General features: G+C 41.7%; 2 protein-coding genes across 3 annotated transcripts in view; one reads left to right on the top strand and one right to left on the bottom strand.

The window, feature by feature from the left end:
• Window positions 1-178: 178 nt before the first annotated feature.
• Window positions 179-21,016, top strand: slc22a2 (solute carrier family 22 member 2). The gene is made up of 11 exons (XM_088324748.1): window positions 179-2,861; window positions 8,156-8,259; window positions 9,331-9,485; window positions 9,560-9,728; window positions 11,279-11,393; window positions 11,464-11,567; window positions 15,617-15,831; window positions 15,895-15,997; window positions 19,776-19,888; window positions 19,971-20,070; window positions 20,190-21,016. The coding sequence occupies exons 1-11, from the start codon at window positions 2,463-2,465 to the stop codon at window positions 20,284-20,286; spliced, it is 1,674 nt and encodes a 557-aa protein (XP_088180874.1). The 5' UTR covers window positions 179-2,462; the 3' UTR covers window positions 20,287-21,016.
• Window positions 20,837-22,308, bottom strand: part of plg (plasminogen) — a 39,877-nt gene continuing 38,405 nt past the window's right edge. For both annotated transcript variants that reach the window (XM_088324747.1, XM_088324746.1), the window contains exon 19: window positions 20,837-21,079. In XM_088324747.1, the coding sequence (XP_088180873.1) occupies window positions 20,918-21,079 (162 nt within the window). In that variant the 3' untranslated portion in view covers window positions 20,837-20,917. The remainder of the gene's footprint in view (window positions 21,080-22,308) is intronic.

Raw genomic sequence — 22,308 nt, 5'->3', positions numbered from 1 at the left:
TTCTGTGTAACAATGTACACAGAACGAAATGTCGATTGCATCTGACCCGATGCAGCCGCAGCCAAGAGAGGGCGCCGCCGACCACTTTTTAAGTCTTAGGAATGACTCGGCCGGGGCGCGAACCCGAACCTCCCAGTCTCAAAGCGGGCGCCTTACCATCTAGGCTACTGAGCTGGTGATTAAAATAAGACTCTCCCGAATGTAGTGGTTTCACATGAGTTGTGGCTCCAAGTCATCCAATTCATGGCTAATGGACCTGGCAAGATACAGGGTCCGCAGCGGTGGCTTCGGAGAGGTATTAGCCTTTCCGGCAGTAGGCTGGACCGGGAGCACTGCTCCTGCGGTCTCCCAGATGCCACCCAGGTTACTTCCTGAACCCGATAATAATCCAAGATGATTGATCAATTTCTTTTCAGTGTAACGAGCCGCTTCCCAGTTTGTTTTAATTTGGAGACTGTGCATGCCCACCCGGGTGTTTGACTGACAGCATACCCTGGCCTATCACAGTCGGGCACACTTACAGTCACACCCTCCCAACACTGAGTGCCCTCCCTTATCTGTCCCCTCGGTGTGCTGTCTAACAGAACACAATGCATGATACAATATCAAAGACAAAATCAATTCATTCCGAAATCTGCAAAAGAGTGAACCAGAGAGAACCGAAACGCGGAGTAACGCGTGTGTCTCTACTGGTCAAAGCTGTGAGGAAGTGTGGCGAGGTACGTGAGTGTCTGGTACTGTTTATTTTGTTGGGTGCGGGGGTCCTCCTCAAAAAATGTGTTCCCGGAATTCGCACATGCGCTACTTTGTTTTTCTGAGACTTTCAGAAGAGGACAGACAAAACAGTGGTGCACAGGAGAAAAGCACAAGAAATGAAGTGCGATCATCCTGTTTTCTTTGTCATGTTTATGCTCGTTTTTTGCTATTTTGAAGAATCTCCATGTACCAATGTCTTTTCATTTGAATAAATACCTTATTAATGACCCACCAGTTTGTTACATTCTTACATTTGAGTAGTTACCGGTTTCTATCTGTCCAGAGTTAGTGAACCTTTTTGATGCTGAGGACTTCTGTTACCAATTCATGTGACATGTGTTTTTGGAATCAGGGTGTTTACGGGTGCTTGAAATCCTTAAAAATGCTTGAATATTTTTGTTATATTTTGTGGGTTGAAAAATGCTTGAAATGGAGATAAAGTGCTTGTAAATGCTTGAAATTGTTGCCATGTTTCTTAATTTAGTTGCTCAAATGCGGGTTTTAAGCTTTTTTTACGTTTTCTAAAAAAAAAGGATTGGGGTTTAAGGTTGGAAACTAATGTTTAGGCTCCTGATTAGGGTATTAAACTGAATTTAGGGTCCTGAAATAGGGTTTGGCTAGGGTTAGGTGTAGGTTTAGGGACTAGAGATTGAGCTCCATATCAAATGGTAAATGCTCTGCATTTACATAGCGCTTTTCAAGTCACTGAAGACTCCCCAAAGCGCTTTACAATGTGCTTCACACTTACCCATTCATACACACACTCACACACCGCTAGCGGAGACAGTCATACAAGGTGTCTACCTGCTTATCAGGGACATTAGGGTTTCATTCTACTAGGGTTCTTAACTGAATGTAGGGTTCCAAAATACGTTACAATTTGAAAGCGGATTAGGGATAGGGTTACAGCTAGGGTTTGGGCTGCAAATTAGGGTCTTAAACCAATTGTAGGGCTCCGAAATAAGGTTAGGGATAGAGTAAGGGTTTAAAACTAAGGTTTAGGCTCCTGTTCTTTTGATCGGCACTGGATAGCTTCTATTAATGGTACTGGGAAAATTGGCTTTGAAAGTCCTTAAAAAGTGCTTGAAACTGCCCAAAAAAAGGTGTACGAACCCTGTGAATTATCTTAAATTATTTCTATATTATTATTAAAGTCCCAGTGTGTAATATTAGACCACTCAAAGGCACTGTTGTCTAATGCGAATCAAAAACAATGCCACAGCAAGCATAAAGACGCCAGACGACGAGGTATGGATTCCACTATGTAAAAGAAATAGGAATTTTTATTTTATACTTCCTTGATGACAGGTGAAGCATAGCCTCACCTACTTTCCTTGACTTCACGTCATTGAATTACTTGTAAGCTTGTCAGATTTGGCTACCCGTGTCCGACAAATCAGTGGCTTTCTTGTATTTTTTGTTGCCAAAATACAGCCAGTTTGCTGGGTGTCCTTCCACAATGTTGATCAAGTGTCATCTGCTTGCATTATCCCCTACTTTCCCTCACCGGGGTAAATAAAGGCCCTCTTACCGGTAACCGTGAACCGGCGCCACGTGTGTTTGTGTTTGCAAGTGAAGCTACGAAGCCCATGTGACACTCCGAAGCGTGCGTCTTTAAACGCTCCGCTGCTCGGCCCGCTGAACTTTGCTCCGAACCGTCCGCTTAAAAATGCAGCCGACCGGACCGCTCTCCACTCAGCACCACGATGACTTCGTTCGACGACATCTTGGAGGAAGTCGGCAAATTCGGCCGCTGCCAGAAGCGCATTTTCGCCTTGCTCTGTCTGGTGTCCATGCCCTGGGCCGGCGTCTACGTGGGCATTGTTTTTCAGGGTTTCACGCCTGAGCACTGGTGCCGGGACGGCGCGGCGGAGCAGTGGAGGCAATCGTGTGGCCGCGGTACGTCTGATAGCCGGCGGTTGACCACGCCGGTGGTCAACGTGTCGGGCGAGGTAGAGTACAGCAGCTGCGAGCAGTACGATGTGGACTGGAATGCTACGCTCAGCTGCGACATCCGGGAAGGTGAGCTGAGCGGGATGCCTACCAAGCCTTGTGCCAGCGGGTGGGAGTACGACTACGAGGGGAGGCGGTCTTTTGTCACAGAGGTATGCCTGCTCTAGAATGAAAATACCAACCATTTTTTGTCCCCTGTTGTACCGTATTTTCCGCACTATAAGGCGCACATAAAATCTGATTTTTTTGAAAAAAGCTGACTATGCGCCTTATAATTCGGTGCGCGTTATAAATGGATCAATATTGAATTACAAGGTCTCGCAACTTACGGTAAGCAGCCACCGACTCCATTTTTCGCGTAGAAGAAGAAGTGCGCTCTGCATACTGGGAAATATTAAAAAACGATTCTCTTTTATTTGTGCGTTTGTATAAAGAGCCTGAAATGGCTCCTATTAAGGGACACGCTTATAACGCAGAGTTTAAACTCAAGGCGATCAGTCACGCAGTAGAACATGGGAATAGAGCAGCAGCGAGAGAGTTCAACATTAATGAGTTGAACACGAGAGTGGCTTGAGCCAGCAGAATTAAGAGTCCCCCTAGGAACTCGCTAACTGAACAATGGTTCCATGGGTGAATTATGTAAAACCCACTACAACGTTTTACATTTTACAGTTATTATGTTATTGCTTTACTGTTATTGTTTTGCACTTGTTGTTTTTGCACATTACGAGTGTCACTATATTGCGATTGCACTAACGTTTAATTTACCATAACAGTATCGGACGTTTTTTGCGTGTTGACTAAATGGAGGAAAAGTAAAATGTTATGCCTTGCTGTTGTTCAAAGATGTTAAAGATGTGTCACGAAAATGCTTTACCTCAGAGAAAATAATAAAACGGCTGTTTATTCATTTTGGGAGTGAACGGAGTTGTGGAAAGCTTGTTTGTTATCTATTAATAAAGTTTGACTGACCTATCCGACTGTTTTGTTGACATTCCCTTTAGCGCGGCACCATCTAACGGTTGCATAACGTAACTGCATCCTCTACTGTAGCCAAGTCAAGTCAAGTCACATTTATTTATGACGCCCTTAATCACAAAAATGTCTAGAAGGACTGCACAGGATTACAATTACAAAATTGCACAATTACCTGATCTTAAACCAGCATGCACTTATAGCGCTTTATAATGGGGTACGCCTTGTGTATGGAAAAAGTTTAAAAATATATCATTCATTGAAGGTGCGCCTTATAGCGCGGAAAATACGGTAATTGTTTTGGTTGCGAGACTAAGTAGCTGGTCATGAGGACAACATGAGCTGCCATTGACCATTAATTGAACAAACCTCCTAGGGTCACAGGGTGCTGAAGCCCATCTGAACTGGCAGTGGGCGAGGGACACCCTGGACTGATTCCAGCCAATCACAAGGCTCACATTGATTCACACACGCACTCTAGGTACAATTTGTAGTCACGCATGTTTTTGGAATGTGGGAGGAAACCGGAGAAAACCCACACAGGCATAGAGAGAACATTCAAACCTTGCACAGGGAGGCCAATACCTGGGATTCTATGAACTGTGAGGCGGACATTCAGATTCAGATCTACTTTATTGTCATTCTTGTACACGTGTATACAGAACGAAATGTCGATACATCTGACCCGCACAGTTTCCTTGAATGTACAGATATAAATAAAATGTATTGAGTTGGAGTATTGAAGTACTAATAATATACTAATAATTATAGCTATGTATAGTATTATACAGTAGTGCAAAGAGTGCAAGAGGAGCGGCTAACCAGATGTGCAAAATGGGTAGTCAGGTAAACAAGTCACTATACAATAATAACCGACATGCTAAGAAGTCAACCGCCATGCTGATCAATTAACCATTGTTAAAGCTTCTTCCCAATTTTTTTTAACTGTTTTTAGAACCTTATTATTGTGCACAACTTTGGTATTATACTGACCACTGGAGGGCAGCGCAAGCAGCTATCATCAGTACCGATATCCTTTTAAAAAGCTGGTTCCGTGGTATCGATATTTGATAACTTTAGATTTCTCCCATAGTATTTTTCTACATAAATAATTATTATCCAATTTCTGGTAACTATTTTAGAGGGACTTAACATTCCCGACAAAATACCAATAGCATGCTCCTCGCGCATGCTATTAAAAATGTATTTGTCAAAAAGTATTTTCCGGACTATAAGTCTCTCCGGGGTAAAAAATGCATAATTAAGGAGGAAAAAACATGTATTTTTTGGGGAAAATTCATTTGTACGAATATTTAAAATACATTTTAGACACGCTCGTCGATAACAACGTAACATATTAAGAGTTATTCAGATAACTAGTATAAAGAACATGCTTACCAAACTATCATCTTTACTCTAAATCACTAAATTCAAGGAAATCTTCCTCCCCAGGATAGCTTTTACTGGTAAACAACTCCCACTTTGTCCTGATAGTAGGCAATGCGCCAGTTTCTTCTTTATCGCCATTTTTGAGAGATTAAACATTCATAACAACCAACCAAACTGCGTGTAGCAGGCTTTAAATCAGGGGTGTCAAACTCATTTTAACTCAGGGGCCACACGATAGAACAAACATTCTGTCGGGGGCCGGACTAGTAGTTTAAAGAGAAAGAAAACGAGAGATAAAGAAATAAGAAAGAGGGAGGGAAAAGAGGAGAGGGGGAGAGAGCGTGAGAAACAAAAGATAAGTCGTGAGAGAGGGGGAAAAGAAAGGGAGAGGAAGAAAGAAATCCAAAGAGAAATGGAAAGACAGAAGGAGAGAAAAGAGAGCGCGAAGGGTATGAAGAGAGAAAGAGAAAAGAGAAAAAAGGAAATTAGAGCAAAAGAGGTTAAAAGACCGAGAGAGAAAGAGACAAAGAGCAACAAAGGAAAAAGAAAAAGAGAGACACAGAGAGTGAAAGAGACAGAGTGAGAGTGTCTTTGTTCGAGGCACCTGGCTTTGCCAACATCAAGTTGACATATTTCAACCTGCAGCTTGTTTTTCTCTTGTGCTTCTCTCAGCACTGTCTCACGGGCCGTATTCAATCTCTTAGCGGGCCTGATCTTACCCGTGCGCCGCCTGTTTGACACCTGTGCTTTAAATTTTAATTGTATAAAATTTGCCATCAGTTCATGAAACCAACAGTAAAACAGTGCCACCCGGTGGCCATTTTGAGTACAACAGGAGCTGCAATTAACCATCGCTTTTAAAACTTTATTTTTGTGCAAAACATTTGTATCATTCTGAGGGAATTACCCTTATTGAAAGACTTAATGATAACCAGACCAATTTTTGGGGGAGCTGTAGGCTATAAGAAAATAGTTCAGAATTGTGAAAAATTATTCATCGCTCCTTAAAACAGAAGGAACACCTATTTCTAGAAAAGTATAAACCATTTTTTTTGTCACTACTGTAAAGTTGTAACTTTGGTTATTGATGCCACACCGAGTCGTTTTTGACTTTTATGTCTGTGTGACAGTTCAGTACTGGCATTGTCCTGTACAACAGGAGCTTTATTGCTAAAACCTTACTGCCAATTTTATTCAACATCTTTTAGAACCTTTTGTTTTGCCAAATATTTGTATTGTGAGAGAAGCGCCATGCTTAAGAGACCACCACTAGAGGGCAGTGCAAACAGATCTCATCAGTACCGATATCTCTTAAAAACCTGATACCTGGTATCGATATTAAATACCTTTAGATTTCACTGTACAGTATTTTTCTACAAAAAGAATTATTCTCTACTTTGTGGTTACTGACGGTTAAATGATTATAAGAGGGCAGCGCCAGCCGCTATTGCTAGTATCGAAATAAATGCAATAGGGGTCTGTACAGCCCTTTTGAGACTTTTTGTGATTAAGGGCTATACAAATAAATATGACTTGGCTTGACGAAACATTCACACTAACCCACCAGACTTCAAAATTCACTCAAAAATAATCAGTCCATGAAACCGGAGGCAAGCCTGTTCTGGAGTGTCAATGTTGACTTTTTTTCCCTGGCGTTCTTGATAAAATTGCAGTTATTGATGTGACACTGAGTAGTTGTGAAACCCTTTTCTGTCTACTTGATAATTGAATAGTGACATCAGGTGGCCATGTCGAGTAGAACATGAGCTGCAATTAAGTCATGTTTATTTGCGACACCCTTAATCTCAAGGAGTCTCAAAGAGCTGCACAGACCACAGACTATTATCACACCATCCCCTGATCTTAAACCTACATGAGGGCAAGGAAAAACTCAAAAACCTCAGGCAAGTCAAGTCATGTTTTTTTTTCCTCAGCCCTTAATCACAAGGAGCCTCAAAGGGCCATACAGACTATTGTTACACCATCCCCTGATCTAAAACCTACATGAGGGAAAGGAAAAACTCAAAAACCTCATGCAAGTCAAGTCATGTTTTTTTTGCTCAGCCCTTAATCACAAGGAGCCTTAAAGAGCAATACAGACTATTATGGCACCATGCCCTGATCTAAAACCTACATTAGGGCAAAGAAAAACTCAAAAACCTCAACATGAGGAAAATGAAAAAACCTTGAGAAAGAAACCGCACATAGAGAAAATCCCCCACAAGAAGTCTCAAAGATCTGCACAGACCAGACTATTGCAAACCACAGACTATTATTACACCATCCCCGGATCTAAAACCTACATGAGGGCAAGGAAAAACTCAAAAACCTCATCATGAGGAAAATGAAGAAACCTTGAGAAGGGACCACACATGAGGTAATCCTCTATCAAGGATGACCAGGCTGCATTGGAAGTTGCATTTATAAACAATTATTAATTAAAAAATAAAAAGGCTGAACAGGTTGCACAGATGTAGCATTAACAAACTATCTTCCAAACCGCTTCTCTTCACGAGGGTCTCCGAGTGCAGGGCCCCATTCAAACTGACATTGGTCTGATTGCCAGCCAGAATAACATCACTGATCAAAATGCACGGGAATCGAACCCTTGTCACTGTGGTGAAAGCACTGAAACCTATTCACTCGACCACCAGTGACACAGATAACATATGAAAAGGCATTCAAATTTTTTTTTTGTCATTATTACACTATTTTTACCCAGTGCTAGAAACGAATGTTAGAGAATGGAGACAACGGAAAGTTTTCCTGAAAGAGTTGTTACCCTCGTCGTGCTTTTTTTGTGTTTATTCATATCTTTCAGGACAGGTTTCTCTTTTTTTTCCATTCACTTTCTGGCACCCTGAGTAAAAATACCGTCATGATGAGATAAAATCGAATGCCTTTTGAAATGTTATCTGTATCACTTGTGGTTTAGTAGTTATGCTTCGTCCTTCACGTCGCCGCGACCCGCATTCGATTCCTGTTCTATACAATGCATGGATGTAGGGTGCGCCTTATATTCCGGTGCGCCTTATAGTGCGGAAAACACCTCAGTAACCCTAACCATTTCATTGGTTCGCAGTTTGACTTGGTGTGTGCCGATGCTTGGCTCATGGACATGTTCCAGGCTATGCTCAACATCGGCTTCCTGCTGGGAAGCATTGCAATCGGTTACCTGGCGGACAGGTGCGTCCCCCCCGCGGATCCTTGAAAAGTCTTAAAAGGCATTGAATTCATGATGGTACGTATGTAACTGCGGTGTACCTGTCCCACCAAAGATCCACATTCACGCTGGACTGGATGATGAGGTTTTTATTACAGTTTCTGCAGATTAAATGAGTCACAACATAAGCTTCTCTGCTGGCTTTGATCTCGTTGGCAGCTCGCTCTGTAGACTGCCCAAAAGCATATCAAAGAGCTTTCTTTGCAATATACATAACATATATTTTAGAATATCACAATACATTTTTACATTCATTTTAACAAGATACTTTTAACAAGAGATCGTATAGTGTTTTTTTTAACGTTTACAATGAATTCAACATATTTTTTTTTAGTCCGAATTTTAACCAACATCATCCTTTTTATATATATGAGAAAATAGAAATAAGAACAATAATGAGTATAAAAACGGATACTATTTACCTGCAGATTAAATGAGTCACAACATTAGCTTCTCTGCTGGCTTTGATCTATTTGATCTCTATAAGGGGAATTAATATTTTAGCACAACAGAAGCTAAACGAAAACAGCTTGACAACATCAATCACATTACTGTGCATGTTGAGAGATTTGTCAGCTGTGGTTAAAATGTTTAAAATTAACTTCTTTTGTGGAGCACCAAAAGATGTGTCTTACCGTTGGCAGCTCGCTCTGTAGACTGCCAACAAACCCCGCCTTCCGGTCACATGTCAAAAGCCAAAACAGACCCCACCCCATACCAGCAGGTGGCACTGTTGGGCTCATCATTCCAGGACACTTACCAAAAACTATACACATATTTCAGCAGGAATTTCAATAAAACAAAAATTATTATTACACCCGTTACACATATAAGACCTTAGTTGGCATTGAAATGTCTTCAATGGAATGTCTTCAATGGACCTGGCTTTAAGGTGTTGGAACTCTGGCCTAACAAACTGTTTTCCACCTTTTTATAATTAATTTACTGTAGCTGACCTATACTGTCGAGAATATCGGTAAATGAATGAATGATGGATGGGTAATGAAAAACTGAACACTATACCCTTTGCACAGGTTTGGAAGGAAACTAAGCTTTGTGATGTCCAATGTCTTCAACGGCGTGGCGGGGATCTTAGTGGCCCTGGCACCAAACTATGTGTCCATGCTGATCTTCAGGGCGCTCTTCGGGTTCGGCGTGAAGGGTGGATGGATGGCGGGATACGTTCTGAGTAGGTATCGTTTATTACCAGCCACCTTGAAAATGTCTGTAAAGCGATACCGAGCTAGCGCTCCTGTCTCTCAGTCACAGAGATCGTGGGTGTGGAGTCTAGGAGAACGGTGGGGGTTTTGTACCAGATGTTCTTCAGTGTGGGCCTCCTGGTGCTTCCCCTGCTGGCCTACTTCATCAGCGACTGGCGCTGGTTGCAGGTGGTCATCACCATTCCGTACTTCATCTACATCTTATACTACTGGTGAGATGTGTACAAAAGGGTGGTGGGGAGAAGTTCAGGAAGCAACTTGAAACTTAACAGGAATCGCTGGAGTGAGGAACTCTGAAAGGTTCCCTAGAAACTGATATGTTTACATAGGAACACGTGACTAAGGAACTAAAAACTATACACTGTACCAATCTCTGTAGGCACTGAAAAATTTACAAAAGAACAATAAACTAAGGAAGGAACTCAGAACTTTACTGTTGGGTCTAAAACGACCACTGAAGTGTGGGAGAGCTAAAAAAAATATTGGCTAACCGTAGAAGAAAATGCACCATGCAAAGACTTAAGTTTTTAAACCAGTTGCAACCAAGGGGATGAGATCCATACTCTCTTACTCAATCTCGGTCATCCCCTGTCTGCTTCTGTGTTTTATTGAGATCACAAGACATGGAAAAGTACTGGTATGTTAAGACAAAAGACCACCCCCTTGGAAAAGTACCAACACCTTTAAACAAAGACAGGAAGACTACGAGACGTCAAAAAGAACATCAAACTGATTAGAAATACACACCTTAAGTAAATACGTTTAAGCCTACTTTACATTTACCCTGAAACCAGAAATATTGTTTACAACCTGAGAACAAGGAGCAATGATGAACTAAAAACATTTCTCATACTACCAATAAATTAGCGATTCAACCACTAAAGTAGAAACTTTACTCAAGAAGTTGGACACACTTACCTTTCTCAGGTATCAGTAACTTTAACGGGGACTGTACTGGTACTGTAATTTTACTCTAGAAAAATTTCAAATATGTCAGGCGCTATCTCTGAATGATGTGGATTCTGTGGAACAACGATGGAGAAGCACAGATTAGTACAATCAAACGTTTTTTCTTTACTAGTGCAATGCTCGTGTAGGAGGCGAGGCAACTGTATCCAGAGCATCAGAGGCAAACTACCGTTACCAAATGGAAGAAAAGATCAAAGATCCTTTGAGTCCAAGCTGCAAAGTTGACAGTCCAATTCTTCGTTAGGTGGTATTCATCGTCTGGGAGCTCAAACAAGGGTTCAGTACACTGAGTAGACATGAGCGTTGTGACAGTGTTGCCTGCAACGTGATGAGAAAGGCAACGAACTAGCAAGGAACCAAGAAGTAGTACTGATAACGGAAAGAAGACGAGTCGTAACGGGAGGAAAACCGCGGGGAGTTCCAGACAAGTGACACCAGTTGTGAGGAGTAAAATAGGACCTGGAAGCGAGTGACCAAATATGTTAAGATCAAGTGAGAGAGAAAGACACAAAAACAAGAGTGTAGAATCATGACAATATAGGGAAGTAAACTTTTTATCCCTCAACGACAAACATTACTTTGGCTACAGTTTTGACTTGGGATCTATAAATATTACCTTAAACCATGTAACTTCTCTCTGAACTTGGAGATTCACCGTGGAATTTGAAACTTTCTCTGTGAACTAATAGTGGGAATCAAGGATTTGAGGTATTTTCCTAGAACTGACTTTTTCACCCATGTTTCTTTAGACTCATCCTTTATATCTATTTTTCGCATATTGCCATATTGTCAGGTTCATCCCAGAATCTCCTAGGTGGCTTCTATCGCAGAACAGGAAGTCCCAGGCTGTAGCCATCACTGAGGCCATGGCCAAGGAAAACGGCAAGACTCTCAGTAAAAACATTGAGGTCTGTTTTGACTCAGGTGTCCTCACACAAACAATACATAACTTTTTAATTTCTTTCTGCTTGGTCATAGACGCTGGCCGACGACAATGCCGACACATCGTCCACAGCCACCTTCATGGACCTCATCCGAACACCCAACATGAGGAAGCACACCTTCATTCTCAGCTACAATTGGTTAGTTTTCATAGTTCACGTTTGGGGAATTTGGGTGATTGTTTATTTTGTGCCTCCTTGGTAAGGTCTATTTGGAGGTACAAGAGAGGATGGTCCGTCAGGAAGTTGAATCTTAGATTTAGGAGGAATAGTAAGGTTTTTGTCCTGGCAGTGGAACAGCTCTACACCCTCTCCAGGGTCCTTGAGGGCAGTGTTCCCTCTAAGCTGCACGCGTGCGCAATTGCGCACTGCTCGCACATTCTCAGCGCACAAGAAAATCTAGCCAGCGCACAAAAATCAGGGCTCAGAATGACTAATTAAGAAGCGAATTAAGTCAAAGTTACAGTGCATGAAGGTCAAAATACACGGGTTCCCCTAACGCTGTGTTCTAAATGCGGTATTTTGAAGCCGAGTCGAAGTAGAACGAAGTTGAGTAAAGTCAGTAGAGTTTGTCGAGAACCGGCTTCTTCGGCTCGGCTCACTAAAAGGAACCGGCTCTTTCGGGTTGTAAACGCCTCTCCGGGTTGTTTTTGCTTCTTTAATCCCAACATGACCAAATATTATGTAAAATTATGCACAAAATGACTTAAAGGAAGAGGGGAATACAACAAAAAAGAAAAAAATACCAAAATGAAACAGTAGTGAAAAGTTGAGAAAAAAAGAAACAAAAGGAAGAGAAAAAAAGAAGGAAACATTTAGAAAAAAGCCAGAAAAAAAGAAAAGAAAGAAATGTAGGAAAAAAGTAAACAGAGAACAAAAAGAAAAAAGTAACAGCTAGGAAAAATAAACACAATGAGATTTTTTTTAAAGGAATTTAAAAAAAAAAGAAAAAAACAGGGAAAAAGAAGAAAAAGTGTATGTTGCATTCAAATAATTTCCAATTCTACCAAGTCAATCTTGTTGCCAACATTGTGCTTCCACTAAAAAATTTGATTAAATACAGTTGTGTATCGTGCAACCGACTCAATAAGCCCCCAAAAATGTTAATATTATGCAACAAAATATATCAGGAAATAAAAAGAAATGGATATCTTGTGAAAGAACTGTAAGAACAAACGACGTTTGCAGGCCGTACAACTTTTGTAATAGTACATGAGTCAAATCATTCAAAAGATGAAAAAAAATTTGCATTGCCGGAAACTCAGCAAAGTGTAACATGATGTCAAGTTTTGGACATGTTTGATAATTCATTATCTTGCCACACTTGGGATTATGGTTGCTCACTGTTGTTTCAAGCGTTGCTCACCGACTTTGTGTGAACACTCACACCCGTGGAAAATTACAGCGAACATTGCTTGAGGGCGCATGGTAGTTTGCCCATCCAGTCTACACGTGTTTTTTTTTATTTGGAGAAGACAGTGTTCCTTGTGGAGCCTTTTGAGTATGGGGTACCGGAGAGTCTTATCAGGGCTCTTCGGTCCTTGTATAATTGGTGCCAGAGTTTGTTCCACATTGCCGGCAGTAAGGCGGATTTGTTTCTAGTGGGAGTCAGACTCCGCCAAGGCTGCCCTTTGTCACCGATCCGTTCATAACTTTTATGGACAGAATTCCTGGGCGCAGCCGTGGTGTTTAAAGGGGCCGGTTTTGGAGCCTCAGCATCAAATATCTGCCTTTTGCTAATTATGTGGTAGTTTTGGCTTCCCCAAGCTGAGATCTTCAGCTCTCACTGGAGCAGTTCGCAGCCAAGTGTGAAGGGGCTGGGATAAAAAAACACATCTCCAAGTCCGAGACCATGGTTTTTGGCTGGAAAAAGGTGGCATACCCTTCACGGGTCTGGGATGTGATCCTGCCCCGAGTGGAGGATTTTAAGTATCTCTGGTTCTCTTGTTCAAGAGCGAGGGTAGGACAGAACGGTAGATCGACAAATGGATCTGTGCAGTGTCAGCCGTCATGCGGCCCCTGTACCGGTCCGACGTGGTGAAGAAAGATCTGAGGTGAAAGGCAAAGCTCTCAATCTACCAGTCGGTATGCATACCTACCATCACCTATGGTTACGAACTGTCGGTCTTGACAGAACGAACAAGATCCTGGAAACAAAAGGCTGAAATAAATTTCCTCCGTGAGCCTGCTGGCTTCCCTTAGAGATAAGGTGAGAAGCTCTGTTATCCTTGAGGGTCTTAGTGAAGATTCGCTACTCCTTTGCGTTGAAAGGACCCAGCTAAGGTGGCCTCAGGCATTTGATAAGGATGCCTCCTGGATATCTCTCTCGAGTGGTGTTTCGGGCATGTCTCACCTGCAGGAGGCTCCAGGGATGACCCAGGACACGCGTAATCTAGGCTTAAAACACACTTCTATTCTATAACTTATGAATGACCTATATTTCCTGTTGACAATATCTGTGTATTATTTGTTATCTGTTACTGCCTGGTCATCCTGGAGGGGGGATTACCTCATGTGTGGTCCCTTCTCAAGGTTTCCTCATGTTGAGTTTTTTGAGTTTTTCTTGGCCTTCATGTAGGTTTTAGATCAGGGGGTGGTGTGATAATAGTCTGTAGTTTGCAAGTCTGTTATCTGTGCACCAGTTTGAGACTTGTAATTAAGGGTATACAAATAAGCATGACTTGACTGAGGTTTTTGTGTTTTCCCTTGCCCTCATGTAGGTTTTAGATCAGGGGATGGTGTCATAATAGTCTGTGGTTTGTGCAGCCCTTTGAGACTCCTTGTGATCAAGGGCTATACAAATAAACATAACTTGAGAGACTGAGTCCAAAAACTTTTCGGGATCCTGTCAGACTAGTTTGACTAAGTAGTTTGGGGTAAGTAGGTCTGGGCTTCCTTGCTAAGGCTGCTGCCCCTAAAACCCGACCTCGGATAAGCGGAAGATAATGGATGGATGACTTTGTTGAATTTTCAATAAGCGTGTGATAAGAGAGTACTCGGTTAGTTTGGACACATGTAGAGGATGGATGAGGAGCAAATGTTGAAAAGGATCTACAGAGCAGAAGGAAATGGAAGGAGACCAAGAGGAAGGCCGCAATTGATGTGGATGGATAGTGTTATGAGTGCACTGCAGGAAAGCGGTCTAAATCTTGTGAAAGCTAGTGCTCTTGTTGGTGATAGGAATGAGTGGAGAGGTGTTGTGAAAGGATAGTGGGATGTTTCGACGCGTTCTAAGGGATGGGCAGGGCACCCGTATGATGCGGCAGGGGTAAACCAGTGAAAGCTGTCGGGCCCTGCTGTTGAACAGAAGAGTGTGTTGTATGACCCGAGTGACATGGCCGCTTTCTTGTGTCCCGTTTCATCTGGAGGGACGAAAGCATGACCAACTTGGGTGGTGAGGTGCTTAACTTGTTTGAGCATTTGGGTTGGCCATGGTCCAAAAAATTGTGTGTGTCTTTTGCTACTTTCTCCCTTTTTAATTTTCTTTATTTTTGTATGTGTTCGTCTTGCTGTCTGTCACCCCTCTCGAGAGATATGACCAGGGTAGATAGATAGATAGATATAGATAGATAGTATTGGGGCATGATACCAGAACACAGACTGAATTTTGATACCTTGATATTCTGGCTAGGGCAGCACGGCAGCGCGGTGGTTAGCGCATGTGCGGCACAGTTCTGAGGTCATGGGTTCAAATCCAGCTACCAACCTTCCTGTGCGGGGTTTCCATGTTCTCCCCGTGCTTACGTGGGTTTCCTCTGGGCACTCCGGTTTCTTCCCACATTCCAAAGACATGCATTTCAGGTTAATTGGCCGGTCAGAATTGTACCTAGGTGTGAATGAGCGAGCAAATTGTCTGTCCCTGTGTGCCATGTGACTGGCTGGCTTCAGGGTGTCCCCTGCCTACTGCCCGAAGATGGCTGGGATGGGCTCCAGCACCCCAGCGACCCTACTGAGGATAAGTGGTGCAGATAATGGATGGATGGATGGATATTCTGGCTTGGTATCATTTTGGAAATGTCTTGCAGCTTTTGTTCAGGCTTTCACATAATTCTTAGATTGTTAGCTTAATGTAACCCACCATCTTTTGTTGTGACACCTTCAAAAAGACACCAACCAAACTCTGCATCGGAAAAACAATCACAGAAGTTTAAACTCAACTTTGTCGACTCAGCGCTACGGTTTGACTGCAGGTTCACCAGCGCCGTGGTCTACCAGGGTCTGATCATGCGTCTGGGCATCATGGGAGGAAACGTTTACATCAGCTTCCTGATTTCCTCCTTGATGGAGTTCCCCGCCGCCTTCCTCATCCTCTTCACCATCGAACGTGTGGGCCGACGGCTCCCGTTCGCCGCCGCCAACGCCGTGGCCGGCGCCGCCTGCTTCATTTGCGTTTTCCTCAATGACGGTGAGTGGAAATATTTTTCTTTGCTTCGGAAACTCTGGCTAACGCTCTGTAGGATGTCGGCAGGTTGGCTGAAGACCGCCGTGGCATGCGTGGGCCGTCTGGGCATCACGATGACTTTCGAGATGGTCGTCTTTGTCAACACGGAACTTTACCCAACTTTTGTCAGGTAAAACTGTCGTCTCAAACATTTATGCCTCAAAAACTACTTCAGCATGTTAAGCCATGATAAACAAAATGACTGCTCAGCAGGGAGTGCTGCTCAATAATTATGGCAACTAATTGTGATTCAAAATGATTGCGCATATGCTGCAATCAATCGATAAAACCTTGTTCCACTGGCATATAGCTCTGGTAAGTTATTGGGGGGTTAGCTCCAATGTTCCCTCTAAGCTCCGTGTGTGCGCAATTGCGCACTGCCCAGAGCTTTTCCGCGCACAAGAAAATCTAGCCAGCTCCCAAGAATCAGGGCTCGAAATTGCTAATTAAGAAGCAAATTAAGTCAAAGTGCATGAAGGTAAAACTACACGGGTTCCCCTGACGCTGTGTCCTAAATGCGGTATTTTTAAGTCAATGCCAAAGTAGAACGAAGTTGAGTAAAGTCAGTAGAGTTTTTTGAGAACCGGCTTCTTCGGCTCGGCTCACTAAAAGGAACCGGCTCTTTTGGGTCCCAAACGGCTCTTCAGGTTGTTTTTGCTTCTTTCATCCCTTCACGACCAAATATTTTGTAAAATTAAGCACAAAATGACTTAAAGGAAGGGAGGTAAAATAGAACAAAAAGAAAAAAATACCAAATTGAAAAAGTAAGGAAAATTTGAGAAAAAAAAGAAACAAAAGGAAGAGAAAAATTCAGAAAAAAAGCCAGAAAAAAAGAAAAGAAAGAAACAAAGGAAAAAAAGTCAATAGAGAACAAAAAGAAAATAGTAACTAAGAAAGAATAAACACAATGAGATTTAAAGGAATTTAAAAAAATGGAAAAAAAACAGGGAAAAAGAAGAAAAAGTTTGTTGCATTCAAATAATTTCCAATTATACCAAGTCAATCTTGTTGCCAACATTGTACTTCCACTCAAAAATGTATTTAAATAGAGTTGTGTATCGTGCGACCGACTAAATAAGCCCCCAAAAATGTTAGTATTATGCGACAAAAGATACCAGGAAAAAAAGAAATGGAAATCTTGTGAAAAAATTGTTGTAAAAAAAAAATGACGTTTGTAGGCCCTGCCACCTTTGCAATCGTACATTAGTTAATTCATTCAAAAGTGAAAGAAGTTTTTGCATTGCCGGAAACTCAGCAAAATGTAAGTTGTTGTCAAGTTTTGGACATGTTTGATAATTCATTATCTTGCCACACTTGGGATTATGGTTTCTCACTGTTGTTTCAAGCGATTTTGTGTGAACGCTCAGACCCGTGGAAAATTAGAGGGAACATTGGTTAGCTCTCAGTTCAGTCTCTGGAGAAATTTCTTTGTTCTGGATAATCTTTGTAATGCAGGTTCAGTTTTTGCGTATTAAGTACTGATCATATAGACATGCTTGTTCACTTAGAAAGAGAAAAGAAAAACCTAAGCCTGAATGTACAGACGTTCCCTTACTTACGACCATTCAACTTACGAAAAACCATAGATACGTTTTTTTCGGGATGTCGAAAAATATATTTTGTATTGTGTGCACCTTTTTCCGAGTAGAGGACAGTACTGTAGTGCTTCTTTCCACCACTACCGGCGTGTGGCGCTGTGAGAGGTCACCCAGCATCCACACCGAAGAAAAAATCCGCTTTTTCTTCCTAGTTCGTGTGTAAACATTCTATACTGTATCTCCAGTGCGCTAAGAACGTTTCTAATGTTTAATATTTCGTGCATCCATTCAATACGTTTGTTGTAAAGTGTAAAGAGGCGAGACGTTTCTTTTCAAATGAAAGTGGAATAAGGAAGCTTGGGGCGGTTGAAAAAAATGGTTGGATCGCCTAACTCTTGAAGCCCATCCCCCAAAAGTAAGTTAAACTTCACTTAATTTATCCTTATAGAGCATATGATTTGATGAAATGCTTATTTTTTAGTACAAAACAATACAGGTTACTTATATGAACCTTAAACATACAAAATATAGCACTGAAGCAACTTATGAACAAATTCAACTTACGAACAGTCGTCCAGAATTTATCTTGTTCGTAAGTAGGGCAGTGTCTGTAATAAGTCTATCTAGTGTGTGTTGGTGGGTGGTTGGATTCCTTAACCACTAGGGTCGTAGGGGTACCATTTCCTGTGGTGTGTCTTGGGCAAGTACAGCCTGGTGGCGCCCATCCCTGTCCAGGCCAGCATGTTTCCTCCTATCCCAGGTAGATTTTTAACAAAGTATTTAACTATGATGTATGCTATTTTGGCAAAAGTCAGGAAATATTTGACCACTAGATGTCGCTGAATTGTGTAGTGCATCCGAAAAAAGAGCTTAGAAAGCACAAGACCGAATCCAAATTACGGACTCTCAAAGTCGCTAAACCATATAATTTAACTTCTTATTTCCCAACTTCTTGTAAGGTTTTAGTTTTTCGGGTATACCCATAGCAGCAGGATGACGGACAAATATTTCAGCTACCTCCAGGTTTTAAGTTTAATAATTGCAAAAAATTTCGACCCAAGTTTTTTTTTTTTTTTTTTTTTTTAAAAAGAGGCATGTTTTTATGATAGTTTGTGTTGTTTTTGCTTATTTTTTTTAAATCATTTGAATAACTAGGAGGCGGTAAATAATACACACTGTCCCTTTTTAAGACACATGTGTCAAAATTATGGACAAATGCGGCCTGCCACATCATTTTATTTGGCCTGCAAGACAAAAGATGCACAAGAGAAAAATGGACGTCAAACAACAAACTGAAATTTTAAATATGTCCACTAGATGTCGCCAAAGGAAGGTGCCACTCACAAGGCACCCACTGGAGTTGGATATGCTCATTATCATTAATCAACCAGAGAACATTGAGAAAACCTATGCTGATGTTCTTTTACTTTAAATAAAAGTCATGGGTTTAAGGCACATGGGTGTCTTTGCAGAAGTTTAAAGAAGCTCGAGCTTATTTCTACAATTCATATGAAATCTAACAACAAAATTCACATAATCAGGTAAACATTTATTAAAAAAATCAGTGAAAAGATTAATTAAATTAATTAGTGTTTGTATACTTTTTACACAAACTAAAACTTAGCTCTAAAGGAACAACTAAACTGACATAGAACCAGGGTTTTGTCTTGAGAACTGGTGTTCGTGATCTCAGCTTGCTTGAAAACAGATTAAAGACCTAGAAAACTTTGAAGGCGTTGAAAAGATGACTTCATTGTGACTCAATTTGGACCGCGACCCAATTTGAGACATCTATTCCTGGACTAAATCGATACTATGAGAGACCAAACCGGATTCAGTCTGAATTCTAAGGTCCAAAAGACGTCTGGTGCAGGGTAGGATTGTTCTTGATTCCCGACCTAAAAGGTATTTGTTCCTGGGTCAGGTGTTGTTGCGCTTAGATGTTTGTATGTCTTTTATGAGGGAACTTAAATTTAGAACTGCAAAACTGAGAACCGTCTTCAGTGTGATCTCACGACGTAAAAAGTTGAAAAAGACCTTATAACGCCTTCTCAATACCTTAAGGTATTTGTTCCTGAATCAAATCATTGGTTTTATAAAGTGAATGAGCAAAAATTGTGACTTTTTTTAGCTAGCGTTCTGGCTAACCTTTTAGCTTTGTAGCTATCTTCCCACCTTTTTAGCTATTTAGCATGCTACCTAGCTAACATTGTATCTGTTTTGCTAGTTACTGAGTTATTGAGTTTATAGCTAGCTAGCTTTCTATCTGGCTATTTAGTTAGACCAGGTTGCTTCGTTTTTTCCAGTTAAGATTCTGTTTCCAGCGGTGGAAGCTTTTGCTCGGTTTCTAACGCTGTGCCGTGATCTCAGGAATCTAGGTGTGTCGGTGTGTTCCACGCTGTGCGACATTGGGGGTATCGTGGCCCCGTTCCTGCTCTACCGGCTAGCAGTCATCTGGTTGGAGCTGCCCCTGATCATTTTTGGTCAGCCCACGTTTGCTACAGTACCACTTTGTGCCAGGCGACTGCAGCTAGGTCAGAGTAGCTAACCTTGGTACTATTTTAGGCTTCCTCGCTTTTTTGGCCGGCGGTTTGGTCTTGATGCTTCCCGAAACCCGCGGGGTCCCGCTCCCGGACACTATCGACGATGTGGAACACCCAGAAAAGTGAGTTGGTCACATCTCAAATACAGTTCTAATGTGGTTGTGCTAACTTGCTAAGGCTCATGTATTCCCTTTGACCTGCTCTGGTAGAGTGACCATTGTGTGCCTCTGGCTATGTTTAGGATGAAGCACAAAGCCATAGAACAACAGTTGTCCGGCAAGCTCCTTTCCAACATCGACAGCGACATCTCCACCAACAAAGACCCTGCCAGCGTCTGAAGTCCTTACCTGGATCTGTAATATTTATTTTTGTTCTTCTTCAGTGTTTCCCATAGAATTTTTATGAGACCCTGGCGGGTGGACAGTCTTGGGGTATCTGTGGGCTTGCCTGCTTGGAAGAAAATGGCGTACGTTTTGAATTTAAAATCATGGAAAAGCGATCAAGAGGACACCATGCCATTTGCGATCTTTTATATAACGAGATATTATATAGTTAGTTTAAATAACTCCACATTTAAACATATTTAAAAATATATCTTTATCTTTTAATAGTACAAGTTTATGAGACTCTGGCGGGACTACCAGTCACTCTTATTTAGTATGGGAAACACTGAAATTGTAGTTGTACATTGGTAATCACAGGCTTCAGGTATGTAGCATTAGCATGATAGCAGCTGCCGTTTTAGTCAGATGATCTTTCCGTTGTGTCCTTTATTGTCAAGAAATGAATAAGGACATTTAATTTTGTGATTTTGATCACGAAGTTCATTTGTTAAATTACGAGAAGTAAAAGGTCGGTTTGGCGGAATAAACCAGAAAAACAAAAAACTTTGACATATCCCCAGTGTTTATTCCAGTTGCTGTATAAAGAAACGATTTCCGACGAGGTGAATTTACAATCTCGGTGACCTCAGTTAGCTTTGATGGTTCGATCGATCCAGTCCACGAATTTGGAGACCCGTGCGTAGACCCCGGGCTTCATTGCATTGGCGCAGCCCAAACCCCAAGATGTGACGCCCTGTAGGATGAACCTGTTGTGCGCATTACACACCAGAGGACCGCCACTGTCACCCTAAAGGAGGTTCAAAGAGGAAGCCGTAACATTTAGTTCAGGGTTCATACAGATGAAGTTCAATTCAAGACTCAAGACCAAAAAAAACAAACCACTGAAACAAATGGCATGGCGAGAAACGTTTGTCGGACCGCTACCGTATATTCCGGACTATAGAGCGCACCTGATTATAAGCCGTACCCACCACTTTTTGAGTGATTTGCCACTTTTGTACTTACAGGAGCCGCACACATGTATAAGCCGCGTGCGCCCGCATTAATACTTGTGACACAACCACAGGTTTAACCCAGAACAAGTTGTAAGTTCTACAATTGTAACAATATAGACAGTACGGAATTCTAAAACCACAGTTGTCATCATGAATGGAAAATGATACCCGTAATTAACGTATGATGCAGACTTGTAAAGTCCGGGTCCCGTTGGAAGTAATCCAAGGAAACAAAATGTATATTTCCAAAGTTAAGGGTGGGAAAAATATATATCCACTATTGTCTGCTGCGACAACAGACAGATCTATTGGTAACTCAGCTTTACCCCAATTCCCATCAGCCCGCGTTTGCTCCGCCCCTTATTTTTGATTCGTCCGTAGAACACATAACATAATAAATCTCTAAAATAAATACATTACAAAAATATACAGTTGCAAATACATATTATACATGGTTACACATATTCACGAGTTTTCAAAGCTTTGATCATAATAATATAACTTTCATCCCAAACCGTGCCTTTGAAAGGTACCAACACGCTAGTAGGATCACGCTTGCAATGAATCAAACATGCCTGTTAAAAAAAGCATTCCGTAATTCTGAAATTCACGGAAGATCATCCCCAACTTCCTCCTCATGACTATCGCCATCAAGGGCGTCTTCCTCATTATTGGAACGCACCTTAATTTTACAGACAATGAGTGCTTAAACTTAGAGGTTGGAGTCTTTCTTGGCGCACATATTCTACTGGTCTTAATTTTACCTTTTATACTCCTGCGCCGCTGGTGGCTGTCAGAAAAATTCCATAAATTGGCCGCTTCACTGAATAAGCCGCAGGGCTGAACATTTGGGAAAAAAGTAGAGGCTTATAGTCCGGAATTTACGGTACTTATCATTAAATTTCCCTCTGTCCGAAGTTGTGCTAGCAAAGATATGTACGGAACACTAGATATGTCGGCGCGCTGTACACAACTGTAGCAACCCGCTAACTAGCGTGCCTACGTGGCGGCCATTTTGGTC

This window comes from Urocampus carinirostris, chromosome 20 (assembly GCF_059441175.1).
Source record: "Urocampus carinirostris isolate Australia breed hairy pipefish chromosome 20, RoL_Ucar_1.0, whole genome shotgun sequence".
NCBI classification, from domain to species: Eukaryota; Metazoa; Chordata; class Actinopteri; order Syngnathiformes; family Syngnathidae; genus Urocampus; species Urocampus carinirostris.
The sequence above is the reverse complement of the archived record's forward strand: the minus strand, read 5'-3'. Positions and strand labels throughout refer to the sequence as shown.